At 46.6% G+C, this 27,474-nt stretch overlaps 1 protein-coding gene across 1 annotated transcript in view; it reads left to right on the plus strand.

The window, feature by feature from the left end:
* The window catches only part of HORMAD1 (HORMA domain containing 1), a 974,569-nt gene that overhangs the window by 598,628 nt on the left and 348,467 nt on the right, over positions 1 to 27,474 (plus strand). The window contains exon 16 of the mRNA XM_086947457.1: positions 13,544 to 13,791. Coding sequence (XP_086803583.1) covers positions 13,544 to 13,791 — 248 coding nt within the window. The remainder of the gene's footprint in view (positions 1 to 13,543; positions 13,792 to 27,474) is intronic.

Raw genomic sequence — 27,474 nt, forward strand, 5'->3', positions numbered from 1 at the left:
ATAGAAAAAGAAAAGAAGACATTTCAGTGAAGAATTCCTATCTACCTGATAGAAAAATGTGCAACAAATTTAGTTTCAAGCTGAATCTTCAATCTTTCAGACTGGAAATCTGCACCAAAGTGCTAAGGATGATAACTCTGGCTGCCACACAAAGGACAAGATGTTCTAGGAGAGCTTGCTTGCATGTTGGAAATTCTCTGCTGGAGTTAAGGAGTGTGCTAGAGGTCTACAAATTTGCATCCATCAGGAAGGAAAAAATATGAATATATGAGTAGTATATTGACAGTTATTCAGGTGCCCCGTAGGACATTTCTTATTGGAGTGTGGACCTGAATTTGGACTTATGGGGAGACTTTCTAAAACCTGAACCCATGGACATGTGTCAGTGACATTTTATTTTCTGGTCAATTACCTTGAGAGATAAAAATAAACAAAAATATTGGCGAGCCGTGAAAGGTGCATTTGGTGTGGTCCTCATAACTTGCGAATGAGATAAAATGACAGCCTGTATGCAACTACACACAGTCGCTGGTCTGTCTTGAAGGGTGCCTTAGTCCAACTCAACCATGCAATAACTTTAAATTGATATATATGACTTTGTTTTAAAAATAAATTGGTTGAACATATTATGGCAAAGCCCAGAGGCCAATATTATGCATCATCTCTTTTATTGCCTCATACACTGCAGAAATAAGAACATAGAATTAGAACAACTAACATTCCAGAACCTTAAAGCATGCGTATAATCACTGAATGTGCAGACATATTCCTTCTTTTATTGCTGCTTATCCACAGATAAGTACCTATTATAAGTAGCTTGATTCAATGTATAAGAACAGGGCCGGACTGGGAACCAGAATCGGCCCTGGCAAAGTGCTCGGCCGGCCCTCCTACTGTGCCAGGGCCGGTTTTCGGCCGGTTTTGTTACACGGCCGTTTTTGCAGCAAAAACGGCCCTGTAACAAAAACGGCCCCAGGGGCCCAAAACCGGCCCCCAACCATGCGGCCCACCGGGGGATTGACCGGTGCCCGCAACGGCCAGTCCGGGCCTGTATGAGAAGGAAGTTTGAGGATTTTATGAGTGTATTGAGGCGTATTTCAGGGTTCACACATATATGTGGAAACAATGAGTATGCTGGGAGATTCCTGTAGGGTGAAGACAGGTTTCAGTGGTAGTCGTATTGGGATGATAGCCTGTACATGTGGGCTTTATGTGTCTGGGGCATGTTAATAGAGGCAGAGTTGTGGAGCTTCCAGCTGGAATTCCTACGGTTGTATAGGCAGATTGGGCTGTTGTGGTAGATGGCCGTTTGTGGGCTCTTCAGGTGTTTACTGTAATTTATTCAATAAAATAATTTGGAGTCAAATTGTGGTTAGTTTGCTCAAGACGCAAAAGTGTTTGACGTTCTTCCGACGCGTTGGTCGGGGATCAGCGATGAGCATGGGCAGCGTGGCAGTTAAAGACAGTAGTTTATTTTTTTTTAAAGAGCTTACAGTGGCTTCGGAGCGCATGTGTCTCCTCGCGGCGTTGTAGGGCAGCAGCGATTGGTACACATATTCACTTCCTGGTTACTAGGCTCATATTCGAGGCCAGTGGCGGAGCAAGCGAGAGTTGTGATTTTAGACTGCTTGCGCTCAAAAATGGTTTTTATGACCCAAGAGAGAGACTGTATGCGACTGCGTGCGGTGGCCATTTTGTATGATTGAGCACGTTGACTTCCAGCAGTATTAAGGCATAGGAAGACATATTTTTGGATAGGAGGTCATTGCTATGAAGCAGTTTTCTCGTAACTGTCATTGCGATCAGCTGTAAAGAAAGGGGCCACATTAGAGTGGTTTTTCTGTGAGATTTTTTTTCATTCATTGTTTCTCTTAGTAAGGTGGATTTGCAGAATGAGTTCAGTAGGGATGGAGATTTGAATAATAAGGTAAAGGTAAGCATGGAGATGATGTTTGGGGATTTAGGGGATAGAATGAGAAAGAAAATTGACAGTTGTGTATGGAAGCACATTAGAGAGAAAAGTGCTAATAAGGTGTTAGAGGATGAACGTTATTGGTCTGTAGAGAAGGTGGAGCCGGGTACTAGCGACTCAAAAGACGGAGAAAGAAAAGAGGACATATAAAAGAAAGCATACAGAGATGCATAAAGGGAGTAAAGAATCTGGACTTAACGCTCCAGAGTTGGATGTGGCTATAGAGGCAAAAGAAAGGGTCTATAAAGGCAGATGAGAAGAGTGCTATGTGGTGGCATTCCAGGAGTGGGAATGTGCAGTTGACCTGCTCTTCAGAGTTTGATTAAATTGAAGAGGAAGGTGAGAGGTGTAACAGGATGAGGAAATATAATAAAAGGATTAAGTTGGAACAGTGTGACTTTGTAGACCCTTTAGAGGAGGTGATGTTTGAATCCCTTTTAATACAGCATACACTCTCTCCTCTGTGGTCACCAGCAGAGCATGTGGCTCAGTATATTTCATATTGGATACAAAGAGAAATAACTAAGGAAGTACATACTTGTTTTGGTGTACAACTGTTACCACGGATTTTTTACAACGGATTCTATGACCACGGATTTTTTACAATGCAGGTCATGTTACAACGGATCCTTTTACAGCGCTATTCACTACAACGCAGGTACTATTACAACGCAATACCATTACATCGTAAGTATAATTATAGGTAAGTTTATCTTTTTTGGGGTTTTGGGGTACAGGGGTATTTTTAGGTGTTAGGGCTGGGTTTGGATTTTGGGGTACAGGGGTATTTTTAGGTCATAGGGCTGGGTTTGGGTTTTGGGGTACAGGGGTATTTTTAGGTTTTTGGGCTGGGTTTGGGTTTTGGGGTACAGGGGTATTTTTAGGTTTTAGGGCTGGGTTTGGGTTTTGGGGTAAAGGGGTATTTTTAGGTTTTAGGGCTGGGTTTGGGTTTTGGGGTACAGGGGTATTTTTAGGTTTAAGGGCTGGGTTTGGGTTTTGGGGTACAGTCGTATTTTTAAGTTTTAGGGCTGGGTTTGGGTTTTGGGGTACAGGGGTATTTTTAGGTTTAAGGGCTGGGTTTGGGTTTTGGGGTACAGGGGTATTTTTAGGTTTTAGGGCTGGGTTTGGGTTTTGGGGTACACGGGTATTTTTAGGTTTTTGGGCTGGGTTTGGGTTTTGGGGTACAGGGGTATTTTTAGGTTTTAGGGCTGGGTTTGGGTTTTGGGGTACAGGGGTATTTTTAGGTTTTAGGGCTGGGGCTGGGTTTGGGTTTTGGGGTACAGGGGTATTTTTAGGTTTAAGGGCTGGGTTTGGGTTTTGGGGTACAGGGGTATTTTTAGGTTTTAGGGCTGGGTTTGGGTTTTGGGGTACAGGGGTATTTTTAGGTTTTAGGGCTGGGTTTGGGTTTTGGGGTACAGGGGTATTTTTAGGTTTTAGGGCTGGGTTTGGGTTTTGGGGTACAGGGGTATTTTTAGGTTTTAGGGCTGGGTTTGGGTTTTGGGGTACAGGGGTATTTTTAAGTTTTAGGGCTGGGGTTGGGTTTTGGGGTACAGGGGTATTTTTAGGTTTAAGGGCTGGGTTTGGGTTTTGGGGTACAGGGGTATTTTTAGGTTTTAGGGCTGGGGTTGGGTTTTGGGGTACAGGGTTATTTTTAATATATATTTACAATTTAAAAAATTAAAATTAATTGTATTAATATATGTTTTATTTTTTTAATAATAAATAATTTAAATGAATAATACATTAATAATTATTTACATTAAATATTAATTTTATTTACTTACCTGTAATTATACTTACGATGTAATGGTATTGCGTTGTAATAGTACCTGCGTTGTAGTGAATAGCGTTGTAAAGGGATCAGTTGTAACATGACCTGCGTTGTAATAGATCCGTGGTCATGGTATGCGTTGTAAAAGGACGCGTTGTAACGTCATATATCCACTTGTTTTCGTTCAGACTGTCTGAGACCCACACAGGAGTCAAAAGTGGCTTATATCCCAGAGTTAGGCCCTAAGATGAAGAGCTTCTTCAATAACTCCGGACGGGAGCCTTGGAAGGGGTTGGACAAAGGATTGAAAGGGTGTCAGTATAGGTTGCTAGATGTCTATGGACCCCTTACGAAGGTGTTTGACTTGTGCGAGGAGGCACATATGATTTATACTGGAATGGATGTGATAGAGTTATGGCAATAGGTCCAGAGGGCAATTTCCATTCTGGGAAATATCAATGTTGCCTTGTGCATGAAAAGGCGTAAGAGTATATTAATGAAAATCAATCCCTAACTGATGGAGCTGGCAAGCAAAGAAGTAGGGATAGAGAGCAATGGAATGCTGTTCGGCAAGGAATTTGTCAGAGATATGTCTAAATATGTGGGATGATTTTTGACGGTTGTCAGGTGATTGCCCAGCCAAGGACGAGGGATTACTTGTGGGTCCTTCTCACGGGAAAACAGGCCCTATGGATATGGGTATGGATACGGTTATAGCTCAGAGCAGGGTGTTTTTTTTGTTTTTAAAAATCTTTTTATTAAACATGTAATCGACCCACCATTACAGTCAAAGATCCTCAAGTAGATGTATGTTTGGCAACATCCGGAACAGGGGATACAATGTTGCATACATTTAGGAAGGATCACAGACATAACACTTGGTACATCTTACAATTATTTCTCTAGTGCTCCCTTGCTTTTGTCCCCCCACTCTGCTAGGTCCTATATTTCTCCAATTGGTTCCCAACTTTTTCCCATTTTTTGTGTTAACCTCTACTTTTATATACAGCTCTTTCTGCCAGTCGGCACCAATCCAGGTCTTGCTTCCCACTGGAGAGCTTCGGTGGATCGTGTGCTCCCCACAGTTTTGCTATATTTCGCTTTGCCAACCCTGAGGCCAACATGAGCTAGGCTTTTGGATGTGTGGGCCACCTCGTCTCTCCCATGGCTCCCAGAAATTGCCAGCGTGCATCTAGGTGTATGTGTAGACCTAGCACTTCGGACATCACTCCAGACACCCCTGCCCAGTAGTGCTGAATTTTGGGACACTCCCAAATAATGTGAAAGAAGGTGCCTGTCTCCCCACATCCCCTAGCACAGTCTGAGTCTGATCTACCTAGTCTGTGGTGGAGCGTTCGGGGAGTATACGATCTGTGCAGGACTCTAAGCTGGATTAGTCTGAATCTTGCTTGTCTGGCAACCTCCCTGGGGTGCTGGATCGCTTTCTGACAGTCATCATCTTCCAGCAGTCCCAAATCTGATTCCCAAGCTGCTCTCATTGCGCCAAAGGGGTCGTGCAGGTTGTTCATTAACTACTGATATGTGAGGGAGACCGCTTTGTCAATCATGGGACCGAGTAGCTGTCTATCCTCCAGCGGGGAGTAGTCTGGCAAAGATTCCCCTTCTGGCACGTGACGTTGTAGGACATGTCTCAGTTGTAAGTAACAAAACTGTTCTCTATCAGTCATTAGATATTCTGTCTGACGTTCCTTAAAGGTGATCATGTTCCCACTCCGCCATATATCCCCGAGGGTGTCTATGTCAATGAGGCTCTATCTACGGAATCCGAGCAGGGTGGATTTTATCCACAAAGACAAAGGGCAAGGTCACGCAGATCACGAAGTGAGAGAAGAGGACGAGGAGCTGCATGTAAAGCTGGGCAACAGACTAACTCGGTTTGCTACAAGGTGGAGAGAAGTTATACAAGACCCGTGTGTTTTGAGGATGGTACAAGGTTATCATATAGATTTTATGGGAGTCACAAGGCATAAGGGATGTCCAAATATTCTAAGGTTTGTCAGACATCAGGAAGAGTTGGTTACTCAAGAGGTAAATGCACTTTTGGAAAGGGCTAAATAAAGAGTGTACTGGAGAGCCCAGGTTGTTTTGTTTGCTACATTTTCCTATTCAGAGAAAAGGACAAGGGGATAAGACTGTAATCAATCTGAGGGAATTGAACAATTGGATGTGTTACAATCACTTCAAAATGGAGGGGATACACATGTTAAGAGTTTTGTAAGGGAAGGAAGGCTGGTTGACGAGATTGGACTTGAAGGATGCATATTTCACGATCCCTGTGTGTCTGGTGCACAGGGACTTTCAGGTGGAATAGGTACCGTTGGAGGATCAAGAGTCAGTCGTTCGGGCTGACGTCAGCGCCATGGTGTTTTACCAAGGTCATGAGACCAGTGATGGTGTGGTTCCGGCTGATTGTGTACCTGGACGATTTGCTGATTATGGCATCGGAGTGGACGTTGGCATTGTACGGCTGTTGGAAGATTTAGGTTTTGTAGTAAACAGGGACAAGTCTTGGTTAGTACCGGCACAAGACTTGACATTTTTGGGTTTCCAGATACAGTCCTTCGTGGGCGTGTTGAAATTACCTATGGAAAAGATGAAGAGGATTTGCAGGGAGTTGAGAAGAGTGAGGGATTCAGAATGGATTTCGTTGTGCCAGTTAGCGAGGCTATTGGGTCTGCTGTCCACGTCCATACAGGCAATACTTCCGCACCCCTGCATTACAGGGCCCTGGAAAGATGGAAGGCTTATCATTTGCGATTAGGGGTGAAGTATTCACAGAAAGTGAGAATGAATCAAGATACGTTGGCGGAACTTGATTGGTAGCTGAGGAACATGGAAGCATTGGATGGAAAGGCAATTTTTGGGGAAGCATTATACAGCGAGGGAGATGCATATCAGTTTTCATGTAGCTCCTGGTGGATTGTGTCAGCAGTGCAGTATGTCAACAAGTTGCGAGGTCCTCGTTTGAGAGGGTTGGCAGAGATGGTGGAAGAATTTTGGAGGTTTTGTTTAGAGAGGGAGATCATGGTACAGGCTTAATATATTCCAGGGAAAAGCAATTTGGAGGTGGGCTGGAAATTTAGGAATCTTACAGATCCAAGCAATTAGAGGTTGGGCAGAGGAGTGTTCAGGAGTTTGGAGAAAAGGTGGGGGGCCTTTGGAGGTGGATCTTTTTGCAGACAGATTGGCTGCTCAGTTGCCGAACTTTTACAGTTGGAGACCGGATCCGGAGGCATTGGGAGTTGATGCTTTTCTGCGAGATTGGGGGAGAGAAAAGATAAATGCTTTTCATCCATTCTCAATGATACAGAAAGTACTCATGAAGGTCAGGAGAGAAGGAAAGGAGTTGGTGTCGATCACTTCGTTTTGGTAGTCTCAGGTGTCATATCCGGATGTGAAGAGTTTATTGCGGGACGATCCAAGTGCTGTTACCATGTTTTCCTCAAGTACTGATGGATGTCCAGGGGAAATGTCACAAGATGATGGTGGAAGGGCAGTTGATGTTGATAGGTTGGTTGTTTTTAGGAGAGTGTGGCAAGTGTCTGGGTTGTCAAAGGAGGCTACGGAGCTTATTATGGAGTCCTGGGCCCCAGGGACACCTAAGGCGTACAGGTCGGTGTGAGGGAGAAGGTGTAGTTGGTGTGTGGCAAGGGCTTTTTTTGGATGGCGTATCAACACCCGTAGAAGAAGTGGTGAATCATTTTAAAGAATTGTTCAGAAAAGGTCTAGCATATAATTCTGTTAATTTAAGTAGATTTGCAGTTTCAGCAGGGCATGAGTTGGTGGACAGGATTCCGGTTGAACAGCATGCTTTGGTGTAAAGAATAGTTAAGAGAGTGCATATGGGGATTCCTCCCAAAGCTAAGTGTGCTATTTTATGGGATGTTGCTGAAGTGTTGAGGGAAGTTGGAAGTTTGGGAGGAAATAAATGTTTGACGCTAAAGTTGTTGTCTTGGAAGATGGCGATTTTGCTATGCTTAGTGTCTTTTAGGAGAGTTTGTGATATGAGAGCTTTAGTGGTGACCTCTAGGAGTTTCCAGCATGAGGGTGTGTGTTTTGAGTTGCAAAAGAGGAGTAAGACGATGTCTAGAACTAGTTTTTATCCAAAACTGGAGGGACATGATAATTTGTGTGTGGTCTGTTACTGAGAAATATGAGAAAAGGACAGAGCGGTTGAAAGGGCAAGGATGTTTGCAATTGTTGATTTCTTTTAGACAGCCTATTAAAGCTGTGTCTGCATTTACGCTGGCTAGGTAGGTGGGTTAAGGAGGCGATGAAAATGGTAGGTAAGTGTTTTTGGAGCATATCCAACCGGGCGGGGGGGTTGTGATGGCTTGTAATGCTTTATTTTATCAGGTTTCAGTCTAAGTACTAATATTAAGGCTGCGGATTGGTCTAGTGATTCAATGTTTGAAAATGTCTACTTTAAACCTGTAGAAAAGGCTGTACAAAGAGTATTGGATGATCTTTGAACATGCATAATATTGGCCTCCAGGCCTTGCCATAAAATGCAGATTTGCCACAGTTTTAATGGGAAGAAAATAATGATTTTATTAAATGCACGGATGCTAATATTATTCCTCCCTGATTCATGCTCAACCCATCTGGTGTGTTTAAATTTGTGTTTTGGGACAAAACTGAGAAAACGGTTATGGTGGAGATTCGGAAGGACTTTATGGCTTTAGACAAGTTGCTTCTGGTCATAGCTGCCAAGGGTTCAAATTGCCATGTGTGACATTTTCATAATTTCAGTGAAATCATGAGTGACATTTCAACGACTATGAGTCACACGTTCTCGCAATTAAAAATCATGCAATGACGACAAGGGAAACTTCTAAATAGCAGAAAATTACAGCCATTTGAGCAACAAGAAACGCCAAGAAGTTTTTAAAACTGCTGAAGAGCACCAAAAAGGAAAGGGCACTCACCCTTGTGCTCCATCCTGTGTGAGCAGAAGAGCTCACCTCAAGTTAGTCAACACAGCTTTGCCAGTCATTGTGTTGCCTGCCCGGCCGGCAAAAAAACATCACACTGACTAGTAAAGTCTTTATGAGTGAGGTCAAAAAAATGAGAAAAGGCACATTCTAATAATGCTTGCAGGTTGAATCCCGTTGGCGGCTGATGACCTTTACACAACTTTATTGCCAGCCAGTAGCAGGGCCCCACCGGTTCTGCCTGAAAAATCTGCAGGATGATGAGAGGACTCAGGGGCCTCTGAGAATGACACGTGAGTCATGACGAAGGACCCTGGGCCTCCCACCCCCGCAGAATGAGAGAGAGCACTGAGAGCCCTGGCAAAAACTACACGCACCACCACCGTTACTTATGACAAGGCAACAAGGTAAGATAACAACTGACACACTACAGTCACAGTGGCAGGCTGCCTCAGTGACCAAGTAAGTATTAGTAGTACTTACTTCTGTACTAGTCTTGGACAGTGCAGTGACTGTGGCACTGGCAGGCACTACTGTCTGTCTGAGCACCGGGGCCGCCGCGGTGGACATAGCCTCACGTGATCCTCGGCGGCCGCACAGCACTACATGCAGTAATCTCCTCGCAGCGCCCGATGCCTTGCTAGCGTGATTGGTTGTGTACTGAAGCAACAGTTTTGGCAGTGTGATTGGTTGTAGCATAGATCAGTGCACTGGGTATTGCTGGTTGCTGCAGGTCGATGGTGCAGTATCCAGTCCCTCCGTGGTGGTCCGGCAATGCCGCCGGGTAATACCGCGCACTCAGCACAGCGCGCAGTCTTGCAAGTTAACTCCAGTCCGCGTGGAGTCCCCGGCTGCCGCTTCCGACAGACCTTACTTCCTTTCTGCAAAGGACGTGAGGTCATTGATTCCCCCACACGGCGCTGGCGCCACAGTTACTGAACGACTGAGAGGGCACTGGGCCCCCTGGGGTATTTTATTTCGCTTGTGCAGGCGGCCTGGCAGATAGTTTGTTACATTGTAGCACTAGTCTAGCACGATCGATCGTGGCAAGTTTGAGGGGAGCTGAGCAGCAGGCACACAGGTGTCAGAGGCACGCGTGCTAGCACCCTAGTGTTACCTTGCCAGTTTCAACTGGTGCTGTCAACAGAGTGCATGCCAGTCTGTGGCATAAAAATGTGTGACAATGCATTTCAGTGCGGGATGGGAAGACCGCACTGAAATGCATTAGTGTCACGCAGGCGCGCAACACTCATTGGGCTCACCGGGCTTCAGCCCCCCCCCCCCCCCCCCCCCCCCCGTCGCCTCCTCTGCCCGGGCTAAGATTACACGCACTGAAATGGTGCAAGATAGCATCCGATCGGAGAATGATGTTTTTAATGCTTTCTGAGAGGCCCAGCAGCCCGAGCCAGCCAGCCTGTGCTTCAGTGAGTGACCTCCTGCCCCCACCTCTTGTTTTCCTTTATGGTGGCGCCGCGAGGTGAAATCCTTGCCTGAAGGCAGGGATTTCACCTAAGCACTTGATCGCTTGTGAGCATGGGGTGTGAAGTGCACAGCAGGGGGAAAGGGCTGGCCAGTTAAGGTGATGCTTTTCCTTTGTAAAGGAATTTCTGCTGGCGTCATAGCCCATGGGGTGCTGTCTGTGCACTTGTATAGATGTGTATTTCATACAAGTGCGCAGACAGCAACCCCTGGGCTATGACGCCAGCAGGAATTAATTTACAAAGGAAAAGCATCACCTGCACTGGCCATCCCTTTGCCCCTGCTGTCTGTGTACTTGGATGGAATTCACATCCAAGGCGCTGCTCACCAGATAAATGGTGAACAGGGCCATGGATCTTTCTATTTTCGCATCCAAGGGCACCAGGGAAGAAGCAGAGGAGGAGGCCCAGGCAAGGAGAATCCAGGAGCCATTTGACCCCCACCTATCTACTCTGAGACCTTCGAGGGACTGGATGCCAGGACCCAGTGCTGCTGATCAGCCAGCCTCCACAGTATAGTATCAGAGGAGCAGGCAGCAGTTTTTTATTTATGTAAGTCCCAGTAACTTTAATGCATTTTTCAGTACAGCATTACCTACTGCCTGCATGTCTAGGTTACTTTGAATGTTGTTCTTGACTTACATACATAGAAACGTCAAAGAGGACAGTCCCCTCCAAATATGCAAATGTAGTGTAAGTTTGTAGTGTTCATTTTTTTTTTGTGGTGGTAGTGGGTAATTTTAGAGTTCAGGGTGGGTGTGGGTTTTAGGGTGCCAGTGAGTACTTTTATGGTTCAGGGTGGGTTACGAATTGGGGTGCCAGGGGGTAATTTTAGGGTTCTGAGCGGGTATGGGTTTTGGGGTTCCAGGGGGCAATTTTAGGGTTCAAGGTGAGTATGGGTTTTGGGGTGCCAGGGGACATTTTAGGGTTCAGCGTGGGTATGTGTTTTGGTGTGCCAGGGGTAATTTTAGGGTTCAGGGCAGGTGTGGGTTTTGGGATGTCACGGGGCTATTTTAGGGTTCAGGGTGGGTATGGGTTATGGGGTGCCAGGGAACATTTTAGGGTTCAGCGTGGGTATGTGTTTTGGTGTGCCAGGGGTAATTTTAGGGTTCAGGGCAGGTGTGGGTTTTGGGGTGTCAGGGGGCAATTTTAGGGTTTAGGGTGGGTATGGGTTATGGGGTGCCAGATGGGAATTTATGGTTCAGGGTTGGTATGGGTTATGGGATGCCGGGGGGAATTTATGGTTCAGCATGGGTATGGGTTTTGGGGTGCCAGGGGTAATTTTAAGGTTCAGGGTGGGTGTGGGTTTTGGGGTGCCATGGGATTAATTTTAGGGTTCAGCGTGGGTATGTGTTTTATAGTGCCTGGGGTAATTTTAGGGTTTAGGGCAGGTGTGGGTTTTGGGGTGCAGGGGGCTACTTTAGGGTTCAGGGTGGGTATGGGTTATGGGGTGCCAGGGGGAAATTTATGGTTCAGGGAGGGTGTTGGTTATGGGTTACCGGGGGGCATTTATGGTTCAGCATGGGTATGGGGTTTGGGGTGCCAGGGGTAATTTTAAGGTTCAGGGTGGGTGTGGGTTTGGGGTGCCATGGGATTAATTTTAGGGTTCAGCGTGGGTATGTGTTTTATAGTGCCAGGGTAATTTTAGGGTTTAGGGCAGGTGTGGGTTTTGAGGTGCAGGGGGCTACTTTAGGGTTCAGGGTGGGTATGGGTTATGGGGTGCCAGGGGGAATTATGGTTCAGGGAGGGTGTTGGTTATGGGTTGCCGGGGGGCATTTATGGTTCAGCATGGGTATGGGGTTTGGGGTGCCAGGGGTAATTTTAAGGTTCAGGGTGGGTGTGGGTTTTGAGGTGCCAGGGGATTAATTTTAGGGTTCAGCGTGGGTATGTGTTTTTAAAGTGCCAGGGGTAATTTTAGGGTTTAGGGCAGGTGTGGGTTTGGGATGTCAGGGGGCTATTTTTGGGTTCAGGGTGGGTATAGGTTATGGGGTGCCAGATGGGAATTTATGGTTCAGCATGGGTATGGGTTTGGGGTGCCTGGGGTAATTTTAAGGTTCAGGGTGGGTTTGGGGGACAAGGGGGGAATTTATGGTTCAGCATGGGTATGGTTTTTGGGGTGCCAGGGGTAATTTAAGGTTCAGGGCGGGTATGGGTTTTGGGGCTCCAGGGGGGTGATTTTAGGGTTCAGGGTGGTATTGTTTTTTGGGGTGCCAGGGGGTAATTTTAGGGTGTGGGGTGGGTATGGGTTTTGGGGTGCCAGGGGTAATTATAGATTTCAGGGCGGGTATGGGTTTTAGGGTGTGAGGGGGCTAATTTTAGGGTTCAGCGTGGGTATGTGTTTTGGTGTGCCAGGGGTAATTTTAAGATTCAGGGCGAGTATGGGTTTTGGGGGGCAATGCATCAAACTAACACAAATGTGTGCTTTAAGTGTTGTCCAGTTTCAAATGCAGAATTCACCACATTTTTTCTCAGCTTGACCTGAGCATTAACCGATCCTGATTATCTGCCATTTTAGCTTCGCCCCATTGATTTACATTAGCCACGCCCCTTCATCTGCCATGTCAGCCCCCCCCCGAAATTAAGACCTAGTTGCGCCCCTGGTGTCACGTCAGTTGCGTGATACTTGGCAGAACTGTCTGGTGGTTTTGCCTTATTTTTGGAATGGACTTACAATTTATTTGTAGCAAGAAATGAAGGAATATGGCTGCACATTCAGTGATGATATGTATGTTCTAAGGTTCCGGAATGCTGGTTGTTGTTCTAATTCTCTGTTCTCGTTGCTGCTGTGTATGAGGCAATAAAAGAGATGATGCATAATATTAGCCTCCATGCCTTTAATAACATCTCGATTTTCTTCCCATTAAAACATTTGAAAATCTGCATTTTAAATCATATATTTATTAACTTTACTGCTGTTTTGGTATTTTTGTAAATATACTATGTAATTTTTTTTGGGTGGAAGGTCCCACTTCTCTTGTCCAGCTACTAAGGGTGAGTACAATTCCTCAAAGAATCAAACTTTTCTAGTAGGAAACACTTTCACTTTGTAGCAGATCAATATATATAAAGTGTGTGACCCTTATACACACAGTTTCACAATCCAGTTTTCTTAATGTGTACATTGTCAGTTTTAAAGCACAGTTTATTGGTATGTCCTTCAGTAGCAGTGTTCCTATGCACTAAGAGGAGAGACGATTGGGCTGAGAATAACAGTCATTATAAAGGTCACTTGATATTTGTTCCAATCACACCGTCTTATTCTTCATACCCAGTTGTTTTCAATTCACTTACAGTGTGTACACAGTTATTTTCAAATGTTACAGATTGCATTATATTATGCTTCAGATGACATTTTTTCTTCCGACAGTGACACCACCAGATTACCAACCTCCTGGTTTTAAAGAAGGCAATGCAGAAGGGATGATGTTTGAGGGGGAACCGATGCATCTGAATGTTGGGGAAGTTGCCACCCCATTCCATGTTTTGAAAGTGAAAGTAACGACTGAGAGAGAACGAATGGAAAATCTTGAGAAAACCATATTAAATGAAGGTCATCAAGTACAGGCTATTGATTTGGATAAAGAAGACTGTGAAGGGCAAGACAATCAAATGAATGTAAGTCAGTGGCATATAGGTATTTTGCAGATTCAGTCACAATTTAAATTGAATGTCTAATATATATGATTGTCTGCTGAAGGAAAACAAATTTCCTTCATTAAAGTGATTAAATATTCATGGAGTGAATAGAGAGATCAGGGATGCTGTTGGCGAAAGAGAGATTCCATTATTGGGTGATATGGGTGGCAAAAACCAAGGTTCAAATATGGACAGGAAATGTTACACCCTAGACTTGCCTGGCTTGCCGTACCTTATGAGCTCTTTTGCACAGTCACCAGTTGTAAACTTTTGCACTTTCCTCCCATCTCAGACTATTCTGTATAGGCATTTTCAAAGAAAATACTAAATTCAGTGAATTTTTGTCCTCACTTTGCAGTCTAGTTCCGGCCATATCATATTTATGACACTTAGGAATTTTGCTTTTCTGACAACTACCACAGTTTCTTTTAATTTAATATTCATGTCCTCTAAAATTTGTAGCACAAAATAGAAGCACTTTATTAGCTTGTTTGCACATTTGTTCATCATGAGAGAATAATTTGCCCTTTATCTTTATTCTTTGTTCAAGTGACCCAAGAGAATAACATATTTATATTAATATGTTTTAGGCAGTGCCTGTTTTAGTTCTGAACCTGTGTACCTGAACAGAGAGAAACATTTTCATTGCATTGTATTACTGGATAGATGAGGAACTGTTATGCTTGGGGTAAAAAGTTTCATAGTTTGGCTGCTTGAACAGAGAAGGATGTGCCACCTATGTTTTTGTCTTGTATGGTGTGATTTTGAAACAAGATGCTAATCTAGAGCGGAGGGTCCTTTGTTGAATGTATTTGGTAATTTTATTCCTGAAGAAGAGCGTTCCTGTTCCATGTATCGATTTGTGGGTGATACAAAGTTGCTCGATTGTGGATCATCTGGAAACCGGTAACTAATAAAGGGCTTTCAAGGCAGGAGAGATGCGGTCTTGTGACTTTATATGTAAGAGTAGTCTGGCAGCAAAGTTCTGAATCTGTTGTAGTCTTTTTATAGTTGTTAAAGATTAGCCGTGGTAGAGACTATTGGCGTAATCAAGTTTAGACAGAAGAGAGATAGAAGCCTGGACTTTGTGTTGTGAATCCCAGGTGGGGGAAGATGTATTGCTGAGTTTTTATAGTAATGAAGCTCGATCTTGCTACTTTGTCCACTTGGGCATTCATTGACAGCTTGGAGACCATGGAAATTCCGAGATTTCTTACTTCCTTTGATACTTTAGGTAGTTTTCCCAAATCATCAGGCCAGGAGGCAAGTGGGCCATCATTTTCCAATCGCCACAGGAGTATTTCCGTTTTGGAAGCATTCTGTTTGAGATGGCTCCTTGTCATCCATTGATTCACGGCTCTGAGACAACTGAAAATTCGTGAGTTTTTAATGTCTTTATGGCTTTCCAGTTTAAGGAGTATTTGTGTGTCATATGCATAGTTATAGCATGTGATGTGAAATTGATTGATCAGTGCTGGTAATGACTTCAGGTAAATGTTGAAAAGCAAGGGTGAGATGATAGAGCCTTGAGCAACCCCTGCTTTTGTGACGTACGGTTTGGATGAGAAAGGGGGGGTATGGATGACATTAGTTCTGATGTGAAGTTAGGATGTGATACAATCAAGAGCAGTCCCTTCTATGCCAACTTTGTAGAGTGTCAATCAATCAATCAAAGCATTTGTATAGCGCACTACTCACCCGGAGGGTCTCAAGGCGCTAGGGGAGGGGGGTCCGCTACTGCTCGAACAGCCAGGTCTTGAGCTGCATCCTGAAGGCGAGGTGGTCCTGGGTCATGCGGAGGTGGGTCGGTAGGGAGTTCCAAGTCTTGGCGGCGAGGTAGGAGAAGGACCTTCCCCCTGTGGTGGCTCTTCGGATGCAGGGGACGGCGGCGAGGGCGTGGCCGGTCGATCGAAGCTGGCGTTTGGGAGCGTAGAAGTTGAGGCGGCTGTTGAGATATCCTGGGCCTTGGTTGTGCAGGGCTTTGTGTGCGTGGGTGAGGAGACGGAAGGTGATTCTCTTGTTGACCGGGAGCCAGTGCAGGTCTCTCAGGTGTCCGGAGATGTGGTTGCGACGGGGGATGTCCAGGATGAGTCGTGCTGAGGCGTTCTGGATCCGCTGGAGTCTCTTCTGAAGTTTGGCGGTGGTTCCGGCGTAGAGGGAGTTGCCGTAGTCCAGTCGGCTGGTGACGAGGGCCTGGGTGACCGTTTTCCTGGTCTCGGTGGGGATCCACCGGAAGATCTTGCGTAGCATGCGTAGGATGTTGAAGCACGACGAGGAGACGGCGTTGACTTGTCTGGTCATGGAGAGGGAGGAGTCCAGGATGAAGCCCAGGTTGCGTGCGTGGTCTGTTGGTTTGGGTGCGCTGCCTAGGGCGGGGGCCACCAGGAGTCGTCCCAGGCGGAGGGTGAGGATCCCAGGATGAGGACTTCCGTCTTGTCCGAGTTCAGTTTCAGGCGGCTGTTCTTCATCCATTTGGCTACCTCTTTCATCCCTTCATGTAGGTTGGCTCTGGCGGTGGCGGGGTCGTTGGTGAGGGAGAGGATCAGCTGGGTGTCGTCGGCGTAGGAGATGATGTTAAGGTTGTGCTGGCGTGTGATGGCTGCGAGGGGACTCATGTAGACGTTGAAGAGGGTTGGGTTGAGCGAGGAGCCTTGAGGAACGCCGCAGATGACTTCGGTGGCTTCTGATCTGAACGGGGGAAGGCGGACTCTCTGTGTCCTTCCGGCGAGGAAGGAGGTGATCCACTCCAGTGCCTTCTCCGGGATTCCGACGTTGCTGAGGCGCTGTACTAGGGTACGGTGGCAGACAGTGTCGAAGGCCGCGGAGAGGTCTAGGAGGATGAGGGCCGCAGTTTCTCCGTTGTCGAGCAGGGCTCGGATGTCATCCGTGCTGCGATCAGGGCGGTCTCGGTGCTGTGGTTGGCCCGGAAGCCAGACTGCGAGAGGTCGAGGGATCCGTTCGTCTCGAGGAAGGCGGCCAGCTGCTTGTTGACGGTCTTCTCGATGACTTTTGCGGGAAACGGGAGCAGTGAGATGGGTCGGTAGTTCTTGAGGTCGTTGGGGTCGGCTGATGGCTTCTTTAGTAGGGCGCTGAGTTCGGCGTGCTTCCAGCTCTCCGGGAAGGTAGCGGTGTTGAAGGAGGTGTTGATGATGTCCCGCAGGTGGGGTGCGATGACAGCGTCGGCCTTGTTGAAGACGTGGTGGGGGCAAGGGTCGGTCGGAGATCCAGAGTGGATGGAGTTCATCGTGTGGATGGTGTCTTCGGTGCTGATCGGGGTCCAGGCGCGGAGGGTGGTGGTGGGGGGCGGTGATTCGCTTGTGGCGTGCGTTGGTTGAGTGCTGAAGCTGTTGTGTATGTCCGCGATCTTGGTGTGGAAGTAGGAGGTGAGGGAGTTGCAGAGGTCTTGCGAAGGGGTGATGTCGTTGTTTCCGGCGTTGGGGTTGGAGAGCTCTTTAACGATGTTGAAGAGTTCCTTGCTGTTGTGTGCGTTGTTGTCTAGTCGTTCCTTGAATCAGTTTTCTTGGTGGTGTGGATCAGTTGGTGGTGTTTTCGGGTGGCAATCTTGAGGGCAGTCATGTTGTCCGGTGTTGGGTCTCTGCGCCAGGCTTTCTCCAGGGCTCTGCAGTCCTTCTTGGAGCTCTTGAGTTCGTCGGTGAACCATGGGGCTTTCTTGCTGCCGGGTCTGCTAGGCGGGGTCCTCAGAGGGGCGAGGTCGTCTGCGCAGTCGCTGATCCACTTCGTGAGGTTGGTGGCCGCTTGGCTGGGGTTCGTTGCGCTGGTGGGTGTGTTCTTGCTCAGGGCGGTCGCGAGCTGGTCGGCTGTGATCTTGTTCCAGCTACTGCGTGCAACCTGTTGCTGTTGGCGGAGGATTGTGGTTCTTTTGAAGCTGAAGTGGACGCAGCTGTGGTCTGTCCAGTGGAGTCCGGTGGCGTGGCTGAAGGTGATGTCCTTGCTGGAGGAGAAGACAGGGTCAAGCGTATGGCCGGCGTAGTGGGTGGGGGTGGTCACCAGTTGCTTGAGTCCGAGGTTAGCGAGGTTGTCCAGCAGGGTAGTGGTGTTGCGGTCGTTGTTGTTCTCCAGGTGGAAGTTGAGGTCCCCGAGGAGGATGTAGTCAGCGGAGGGGAGGGCATGCGGGCTGATGAAGTCGGCGATGTCCTCGCTGAATTGTGTGAACCGGGGGTCTGTAGATGAGGGTGCCTCTGAGGGTGGTCTTGGGGTTGATGTAGATCTGGAAGTGCAGGTGCTCGGCGGGTGCGAGGGTGTCGTCGGTGTTGGTCGTGATGCGGATGGAGTTCCTGTGGATGATGGCGATGCCTCCTCCTGTCTGGTTGACGCGGTCCCTCCGGATGATCTTGTAGCCGTCCGGGATGGCGATGGCGATGTCGGGCGCTGAGGAGGCGTTCATCCAGGTTTCCATGAGGAAGGCGACGTCTGGGGCTGTGTTGTCGAGCAGGTCCCAGAGCTCGACGGTGTGTCTGTGGACGGAGCGGGTGTTGAGCAGGATGCACTTCAGGTGGCTGCTGCTGTTGCTCGTTGAGGTCTTGGGCACTGCTGGAGTGGTGCAGGTACGGATGCAGGTGAACTTGCAGGAATTGCAGTAGAAGGGTCCGTGGGTGCGTCTCGGGGTGGCTCAGTAGCAACCCGGGAATCGGCCGGCGTTAAGTGCGTTGAGTTCGGTGGCGCTGTAGGTCCGGCGGGTGGGCTGGTGTCTGCGGAGGCCAGGGGTCCTGGCACTGGGCGCGGTCCAGGCATAGACGGACGCAGACGGGCTTACCTTTGGCGCGCCTTCGGCGCACAATCGGCGCGCCCGCTGCGCGAGCGCACGGTCGCCATTTCTGGCGAAGTGCAGGGAGGGCGGAGCAGCTGGGAGGCGGGAGCGGGGAGGAAGGGGGCGTGTCCACACACCCGGCGGCGGGAGGCAGGGAGCGGGGGTGCAGGGGACCGCAGCACAGGGGGGGAGAGCAAAACAAGCACAGGAAGACAAAGAAATAGAAATACAATAAACTGGTACAATGTAAAAAACGAAGCAGCAGCAGAAATACTGTACAATTTAAAAACGGAGCAGCGCAAGGGAGGTATGCGGGAACAACGAGCGGGGGGCGTGGCCCGAAGGCGGGCCGGCTCAGCGAGGCTGAGAGCAGCGGCAGGCAGGGGCACACGCGACAGCTGGTGTCCGTGCGGCGCGGGGGTGTCCTATAAATCGGTCACACTCACCTGTGCCGCACGGTCGCCATTTATGGCCAAGTGCAGGGAGGGCGGAGCAGGCGGGAGCGGGTAGGAAGGGGGCGTGTCCACACTCCCGGCGGCGGGAAGCGGGAGGCGGGGGTGCAGGGGACTGCAGCACAGGGGGGGAGAGCAAAACAAGCACAGGAAGACAAAGAAATAGAAATACAATAAACTGGTACAATGTAAAAAACGAAGCAGCAGCAGAAATACTGTACAATTTAAAAACGGAGCAGCGCAAGGGAGGTATGCGGGAACAACGAGCGGGGGGCGTGGTCCGAAGGCGGGCCGGCTCAGCGAGACTGAGAGCACCGGCAGGCGGGGGCACACGCGACAGCTGGTGGCCGTGCGGCGCGGGGGTGTCCTATGAATAGTGTCAAGTGTCAAGATCAACTGTGTCAAAGGCAACTGAGAGGTCCAAGAGAAGTAGGGCACCCACCTCATTCCGGTCAACTGTGTTCGTAAGGAACCCCCTAGATGGCAACAAGGGCAGATTCTGTGCCTCTTCCTGGACTGTTTGGAAGTCTGAAAGTATGCAATTATCTTCAATTAATTGTGACAGCTGGGCGAATTGCGCTTCAGTTTCCTAGGAAAGGTCCATTTGTATGCAATCCCAAGCTTTCCACAGATCCCTAATTTTTTAACAACTATCTACCCTTTATATATTGCTGGAAATAAAAGAATATTGATTTAAGCTCATCAAAGATTATGTGTCTATCAGAGATCGAATTTCTAGAATAGTTAAGAAATGGGGGGCTTACTGTCCTTTCAGATCAAGGCCAAGAATAGTGGGGGCCCTATTTCAAGTGTAAAGGACTCAGCTGTGGTTCTGATTACCGATCAAAGGGCCTTAAGGGGTATCTTTCATGAGTAAGACTATACTTTGGATACAGAAGATTGCAGAGCTACAGATGCTCAGATAAATGATTATTTGAAAACAATTTATATACAAGAATTATCAGCACTGTAACAAGAGGCACTGGAGATACCAATTACTATGCAGGGGATAAGAATCTCAATCTCTTTAAATGGCAGCTGGAAAACTGCTGGTCCGGATTCCATTCAGATTTAATTTGATAAAATATTTTCCACAATTCTAATCCACCTGCTATAATATTAGACCTGCATCCTTGGTGTGGTTTCCCCTGTCGTCTGATCTCCTGTTTTGATGACTTCATTTTTGCTGGCTTTAGAATTCTGGGCTATTTGCCACCTCTAACCAGTGCTAAAGTGCAGATACTTTGTTCTCTGAACATGGTAACATTGGCTTATCCACAGTTGGCTTATTCAATTTACTATGTGTCCCTAGTAAAGTGCACTGCCTGTAAATTAAATGCTGCTAGTGGGTTTGCAGCACTGATTATGCCACCCACTTCAGTAGCCCTTTTAAACATGACTCAGTCCTGCCAATGCAGAGCCTGTTTGTGCAGTTTTAACTGCCATTTCGACCTGGCAAGTTAACCCTCTTTCCCGGCCCAACCCCTCCTTTCTAATACATATGTCACCCCTAAGGTATGCCCAGGCAGCCCCAAGGGCAGGGTGCAGTGTATTTAGGAATCTGGAGACATCCTGGTATTGAAATACAGGTAAATTTGTTTTTTCACTACTGCAAGGCCTATCTCTCCCATAGGTTAACATGGGGACTGCCTTATAACATTTTTATATGTGTAGTTGTCTATTAGGACTAGATAGGAAAATCACATTTGGTATCTTTAGACTCACAATTTCAAAACACTACTTATGGTGAAGTTGGTTTTTAAATTGCAGTTCTGAAAATACCACTTTTAGGAAGTTAGCATTTTCTTACTTAACCCATTTGGTGCCTTCTGCCTGTCCCTAGAATGCACGTCTGAGGTGGGTGACAACTGGCTTCCTGCCTTCCCTCTAGACAGGCACTTTTTTTTTTTTTTTTTTTTCCTCATATTGCGGTTTATGCAGAAAAAGAGGTGTTTGGGAGTTTGACCGTGTTTGAGCGATTGTTCCAACATACTGCCCCTAATCGTCTATCGATGGATACAAGGGGAGTTTCTATTGTCTTAGCTCTTTTCAGTCTTTTTCCTTCCGTACACCTTTATCTTGCTCAATAATTCCTTTGTTACTGAGACTATCTGGCCCTTGGGCTGTTTGGCAGACATCACGTCATACCTGGAATTATTGCTCCGCTTAATCATTGGGAAAAAAGAAAAAAGAAAAGCAAAAGAAAAAGGGGCCAAAGAAACTTCAAAACAAGGAGGGGTTCTGGATTCTCATCTGGAAATGATATACTTTTCCCAGATCTCCCAATACTTCATTCTTTTTGGATTGTTTCCCTCTTCTATCCAATCTGCTGGTTCTTATAACAGCATTTAACCAATTTTCATGGGTTGGTGGAACCGGTTTTATCCAGTTAATACAAATCTCTCTGCGTGCTAACAAGATCATGATGAACAATAAATTTTCTTGCTGCTTACTTAACCTAATCAGATTTGGTTGAGTTGTGCAATGGATCCCAAAAATAATTAAAAGAGTACTCACAGTTATAGGTGATGCCAGTACTGCAGTTAGTGTCTTACCAATCTCTTGCCAGTATTGTGTGAGTGCTGGACAGTCGCCAAACATATGGATATCATCCACTTTTTCTTCGCCGCATTTGCCGCATGATTTTACTGTCGAGCCTTTAAATTTTGATAATCTTTTGGGTGTCCAATAGGCTCTATGTATAGAGAAAAGATGGTTTCTTTTTAGGGCTGCGGGCTTTACACACTGCCAGCATTTCTCTACTGATTTTTTCCAAATTTGATTTAGATCTAAGGCTTCGTTTGGTAAATCTTTCCTCCATATCTTTTCAGGTATAATAAAATTTTCTTCGCCAGATTCGATTAGAGTCCAATACCATTTTGAGACTTCTTTCTTTAATACCATCTCTTTCGTCATTTCTGACTCCAAATTATTCGGATCTGTTGCTCCTTTCGGAAGGGTATTTACCCAGCTGCATAGCTGATAATATTTAAACTTCGATACTTTTAGTTCTGTTATTGTTTGTAGATGTTCCCAGGATATTAAAACATTTTCAACCAGGAGTTGACCCCATTTTTCAATTCCAGATTGTCTGAGTGGGGTTGATAGTAAGTCCCTTAAGCATTCTGGGGTGCCTGGCGAGTTCCATATTGGAGCCATGCTACTATAGTAAGGAATCTTTGTGGCAATTCTTATCTGATTCCAAAGCTTAACGGCGTTCTTCAAAACCTTCAGTTTTACTTTTTTGAAAAATTTTGGGTGACCATATTTAAAGAGGAAATAATCTTCACCGTTTGTTAAATGTTGTAAGTAAATTGGATAGGCATGATGTACCTTTAACAAGGCTCTGAAGTTCTTAAATTGGAAGGATCTATAGTATTCGTATATGTCAGGGCTTGCTATTCCTCCTTGTTCCTTCTTTCTCCTGAGTTTATTCCATGAGATTCTTATACTTTTTGCTGACCAAATGAAGCTAGATATTTCTCCTTGTATCTTTTTTAAAGTTTCTTTTTTTAAATTCTAACGGAATGTTATTAAAGAGATAAGTGAATTTGGGAATAATTGACATCTTTATTGCATTAGATTTGCCTAAAAAACTTAGCGGCAGACAGGCACACACAAAGGCAGAATAGGAGTGACTGAGAAGCCATCTGCATGTTAATGGGTCATCCTGAGGCAGGATGAGATGGAGGGGCTGATACTTGCACCTGAATAGGGCTGTGCCTCTCTCCACCCAAAGGGTTGCATACCCCCTTTAGGGAGTCGGGGCCAGGGCAGGAAGGCAGGGCTTTGTGCACTTCAAAGCATCTCTTTGAAGACTCCCTACTTCAGAGACCAAATTGGGTATAAGTACTGGTCCTCTGACACCAAGAAATCAGAACTTTGCTGGAACCAAGGACATTGTATTGTTTCGTACTCCCAGATAATAGAAAATTCCGCCCTCCCACACGGAGCTCAAACACGACGAAGCAGTAAAAACAAAACAACAACACATGTAAAGGGATTTCACTTTTATAAAAATGAAACACATCAGAGACTGTTTTCAGAATAAGGCATGGGGTTTTATTTGTGCAATTCACTCTAACAAAAAGGCTTACCCAGATGTCAAATGAACAACATTCCAATGTATGTAAAGATATATATGTTTAAATGCAAGCAATAATAACACACTAATAAGTAAATGCGTGGATAATAATATGAAATGAATTACAAGCAGATAATACTGGACGTCCTGCAAGAAATCAGAAAGATATATACACTAAATACATCAGATGATTATAACCACTGAAGACTTGGATGTGCACACAAACACTCACACACCACAATGAAAACACCTCAGCTGATTATAACCACTGGAGGCTTGAATGTGCACCCAGATACACACACATCACAATGTCAATAATCAAAAATAAAACACTTCACCGATCATTCACTCGACATCCTGGCCAACTCAAGCTGGATGAGCCCTTTTGACATCCCAGTCAGGATTCTTGATCGGGACTGAAGTTCCCTTGCGACAACACGTCTGCCCCAGAAGCGAGCTCTTATCTGGGTGCCAAGATTCCCCGCCTGTAATACTGCTTCTCAACATGAGGCGAAGGTTCTAGAAAACTCGACCCCATTCTTCTGTTACAAAAAACTGAGCTGACCGTACTGGTCTGTGTCAAGGTCAAGACAGAAGCTGGCCAGGCCCCTGTATTTTGACTCCGAGACAGAGCTGTACATTCCACACATTTCTCTGGCAACAACAATCTCTGCTCTGAAAGGTACCAAGCACATATCCACACATTATCCCAGCGACGGTTACAAAAGCCTAAATCAACCTTGAACATGAATATTCTAAACAACATGAGTAATCTGGGGGCCTGCCTGTATGCGCAAAAGCTCAAGCTAGCTGAATTCAAGACGGCATAAGGTCATGTCAAAGTCAATAGTAAGAACTTCATAATACTTCCCAATGTACAACACAATGCACATTTGTGCACCACTGCCTACAGCACTGCACACTTCATCTCCCAATGTATAACATAATGCACATTTGAGCACAACTGCTTATAACACTGCACTTCAAGTGGAAATAGAGTGTACATGGCCTGCGCTACAATGCATGCGATTACAACGCGGTCGTTACAATGACTGCGTTGTTACAACGCAAGCCATTATATCGCAAGTTGTTTCTACGACTTGCTGTCAGGGCTGGACTGGTGCTTTCGGGCACCGGGCAATCCCCCGGTAGGCTGGAGGAGGGTGGGGGCCGGTTTTGGATCAGGGGGCCGGTTTTGTGGATGGGGGGCGATTTTCGGTCCGACCCGACCGTCACAGCATCACTCACTTCAGAGAGAAGTCACCAAGTGTCGTGTGACTGAGACTCTAGTCTCTTAGTCTCAGACTTCCAAGTTCCAAGCAGGCCTGCCGCCGGCGCCCATACTAATACTACTAGCGCCAGCAGCAAGCCTGATAGATCGGCGGTGACCATTTGCACACTGTCTGCAAGTGCAACCTAAACAAACGTTTCAGGAGGAGGAGGGAGGTGCCTGTGCGCAGCGCGCAGAAATATGCCCTGCCTCCTCCTCCGGCGCGTCTGCGCGCCTCTCTAGGGTGCGGCTGATGTTCCGCATACGCAGGGCAATTAAAACTGTGCAGTCTGCCCTACAGGTTGCAGCCAGCATCACGAATGACGAGAGAGAGAGGACCGGAGCGGCCATAATTTAATTATTGTACTGGCTAGCCCGCCGAAGTAGCCCCCCTGTGTCTGCCAACAACAGCAGGAGCCGTGAGTAAGTGTTTCCGCCCTTGCCCCAGTACCAAATCAATTAATCATTATCATGACTCATAAATGATTGTCTTAATGTCTTGTCTTCACAAACAGTTGGCGGGCGGGGCATCGCGCAGTGGTGGTGGTCTGGAGTCTGGACGGAGGGAGATTACAATCAGGCCTGATTCCAATCCGACCGCGTTACCAGTGTGTAACATACAGAGCCTGTCCTGTGCATATATGGTCAGTGGTAAGTTACCACTGACCGTATATGTACAGCACAGCTCTGTATGTTACATGAGGCCTCTCGTCAGCTAGAGCCTTGTTCAGCCTTGCCCTTGCTTGCTTGCTTCAATGAGCTGAGCTTAGTTACCCACAACATTCTCTGGATGAGGCAATGCTTATGCTTCCATCGTCTTCTCCGGGCCGCCCTCCCTGGTCTTACTGTTCTGTTCTCCAGCTCTGGCGCAAGCCCTGCCCTTGGCCAGAGGTGTTTCAAAGTCCGGGAGGAATATCTACTGCGGAGCGCTGCCTGGAACTGGGCACAACAGATGTGAAACACTCTGCAGACACGGCAGTTCAGTCTTCTAATGCTCATACAATCAGTACCAATAAATCGGAAGTTAACAAAATCTAGCGCCTAGAGGAAATCCAGTTTGCAGTGATTCCTGTGAAATTAGCATGTGACGATTGGCTGAGATCTATGCCCGCAGTACAGGAATTCACTAGTATTTCTTACAGAGTGGAACCGTGATTTAAACAGTGACATATCAGAATTCAATGTTAAGGATGTTTAAGGAGTGCAAACGTTAAGGCCGCGTTTAGTGGTATTGAAACAGACTGTCCACGTAGGAAAAAGCACATGCTTTTATTTCTGCAAGAATATAAATATATATTTTTTCCTTTGTTTCATAAATAATTATCTTTTTCACAGCGGGATGTGTCCCAAGAATGAAGTAGGAGCGTACACTAGTTACAACAGAGTACTCCCATTTTCAACATTCTCTCATCTCTGGACACACTCGAGTTCCCTACAGCGAGACAGAAAGGTACAGTCTAGCGGCTAAATTGCGGACCGCAGGACAGGGACGCTTGCGCTCTATCAGCTGCTTCCACACTTCACATTTTCACAAGCAATTTGTGCTGTTGGTCAGATTACTTTACCCTCTGTGCCTTGTTTCATTAATTGTAAATAGTTATATACCACAACCAGAAACGCTTAGAAACGGGCCGAATCTAGTACTGTGCGCTATGTGAATACTTCCACGTCTGAAACCCAGAATTAAAGTAGACAGGTTGCTCGTGTACAAAGCAGCAGACGGTAACCCAGCCTAATGAAGTATGGTTCTCAGCTCCGAAAACAGTAACCGGGTGCCCGCAAGTCACATGATCGCCCCAAATCGGTTCTGAAAGTGCTCTCCTAAATCCTAAGGACTTAACTAGGGATAAGACGTTTTTATGACGTGCTTGCCTCTGAACGCTTGATAATGACAAACATGTACAACAAAACAGTAACGCTCAGATTGATATCCACTCGCACAATACAACCCCTCAATACATCTGTGCCTGCCAAACCACCGCCATCAGTATTCACTATTCACACCTGCCCCATCCCCTGCACTTACCGCGCCAGCCTCCTTCATGATGAATGATCCTCTTAACCTGCACGATGTGGACTCCGGGGCTTCTTGTCAGGGCTCATGCTACCAATCTGACTTACAGCAGCTGAAGACGGCCTAATGTGTAGAACTGTTGAGATACTTCATATAAAACAACACCCTACAATGGTTCTGTGCTGTTACTACCTTGACGGTCACTACATCAACCAGTCTGTTAATGTTATCGAAATAATCATAATTTTGACAAGGCCGCTGCCTCGACCTCCCTTGATGATACTTGACCTGTCACCTTGCAATTTAAGTGATACTATCTACATCTTCACTAAGCGAATCTAAGATGGAAAAATATAGAGACAATCTCGCCTATGAGAGGTATTGGCTTTCTCAATGTTGTTTAGCCATGTCACACAGCAGAGTAACTGCACGGCAGCATGACTGATAGTATAAAGCAATACGACATTGTGCTTTTATTTTTGTGAGAGATAGGGCAGGAAGAGAGACAACATGAGGGAGGAAGGATGAGCATGGAGGGTAGCACAGACAATGCAGCGTGTGAGAAAAGAGTGATATGATACGGGCAGCAGCGTCAGCGTTATAGTGCTTTTTTTTTGTTATTGTGGGTAGAGGAGCAAAACAGACAACGGAGGAGCAGGCACAACATGGACAATGGAGGTAGAGCGGGTTACTATGGCTAACGTGCAACAGAGAGAGGGCAGGTGAGGGGTTGAGACATGGACAACAGAGTGCAGTGGCAACACAGAAAATAGATAGGCAACACAACCATCAGAGTGGAGGGTGTGTTGGGGGTCAATACGGAGAACAAGGGGGTGGTGGATGGAGGGCAAGCAACACAGACTGAGACAACTGAGGGAGGGTGGACTGGCGCAGCATGGACAATGAAGGGAGACCGGGTGGGATGAACATGGACATTGGCGGGCGAGCAGGTTAGGGCAACATAGGCAGTGGACAGAGGGCGGGTGGGAGGTCAACACGAATAATGGAGGAAGGGCAGGTGCACACATAATAAAAATAACAAAATGTAAAGTTTTAAAATAGTACATAAAACAG

This window comes from Lissotriton vulgaris, chromosome 12 (genome assembly GCF_964263255.1).
Source record: "Lissotriton vulgaris chromosome 12, aLisVul1.2, whole genome shotgun sequence".
NCBI lineage: Eukaryota > Metazoa > Chordata > Amphibia > Caudata > Salamandridae > Lissotriton > Lissotriton vulgaris.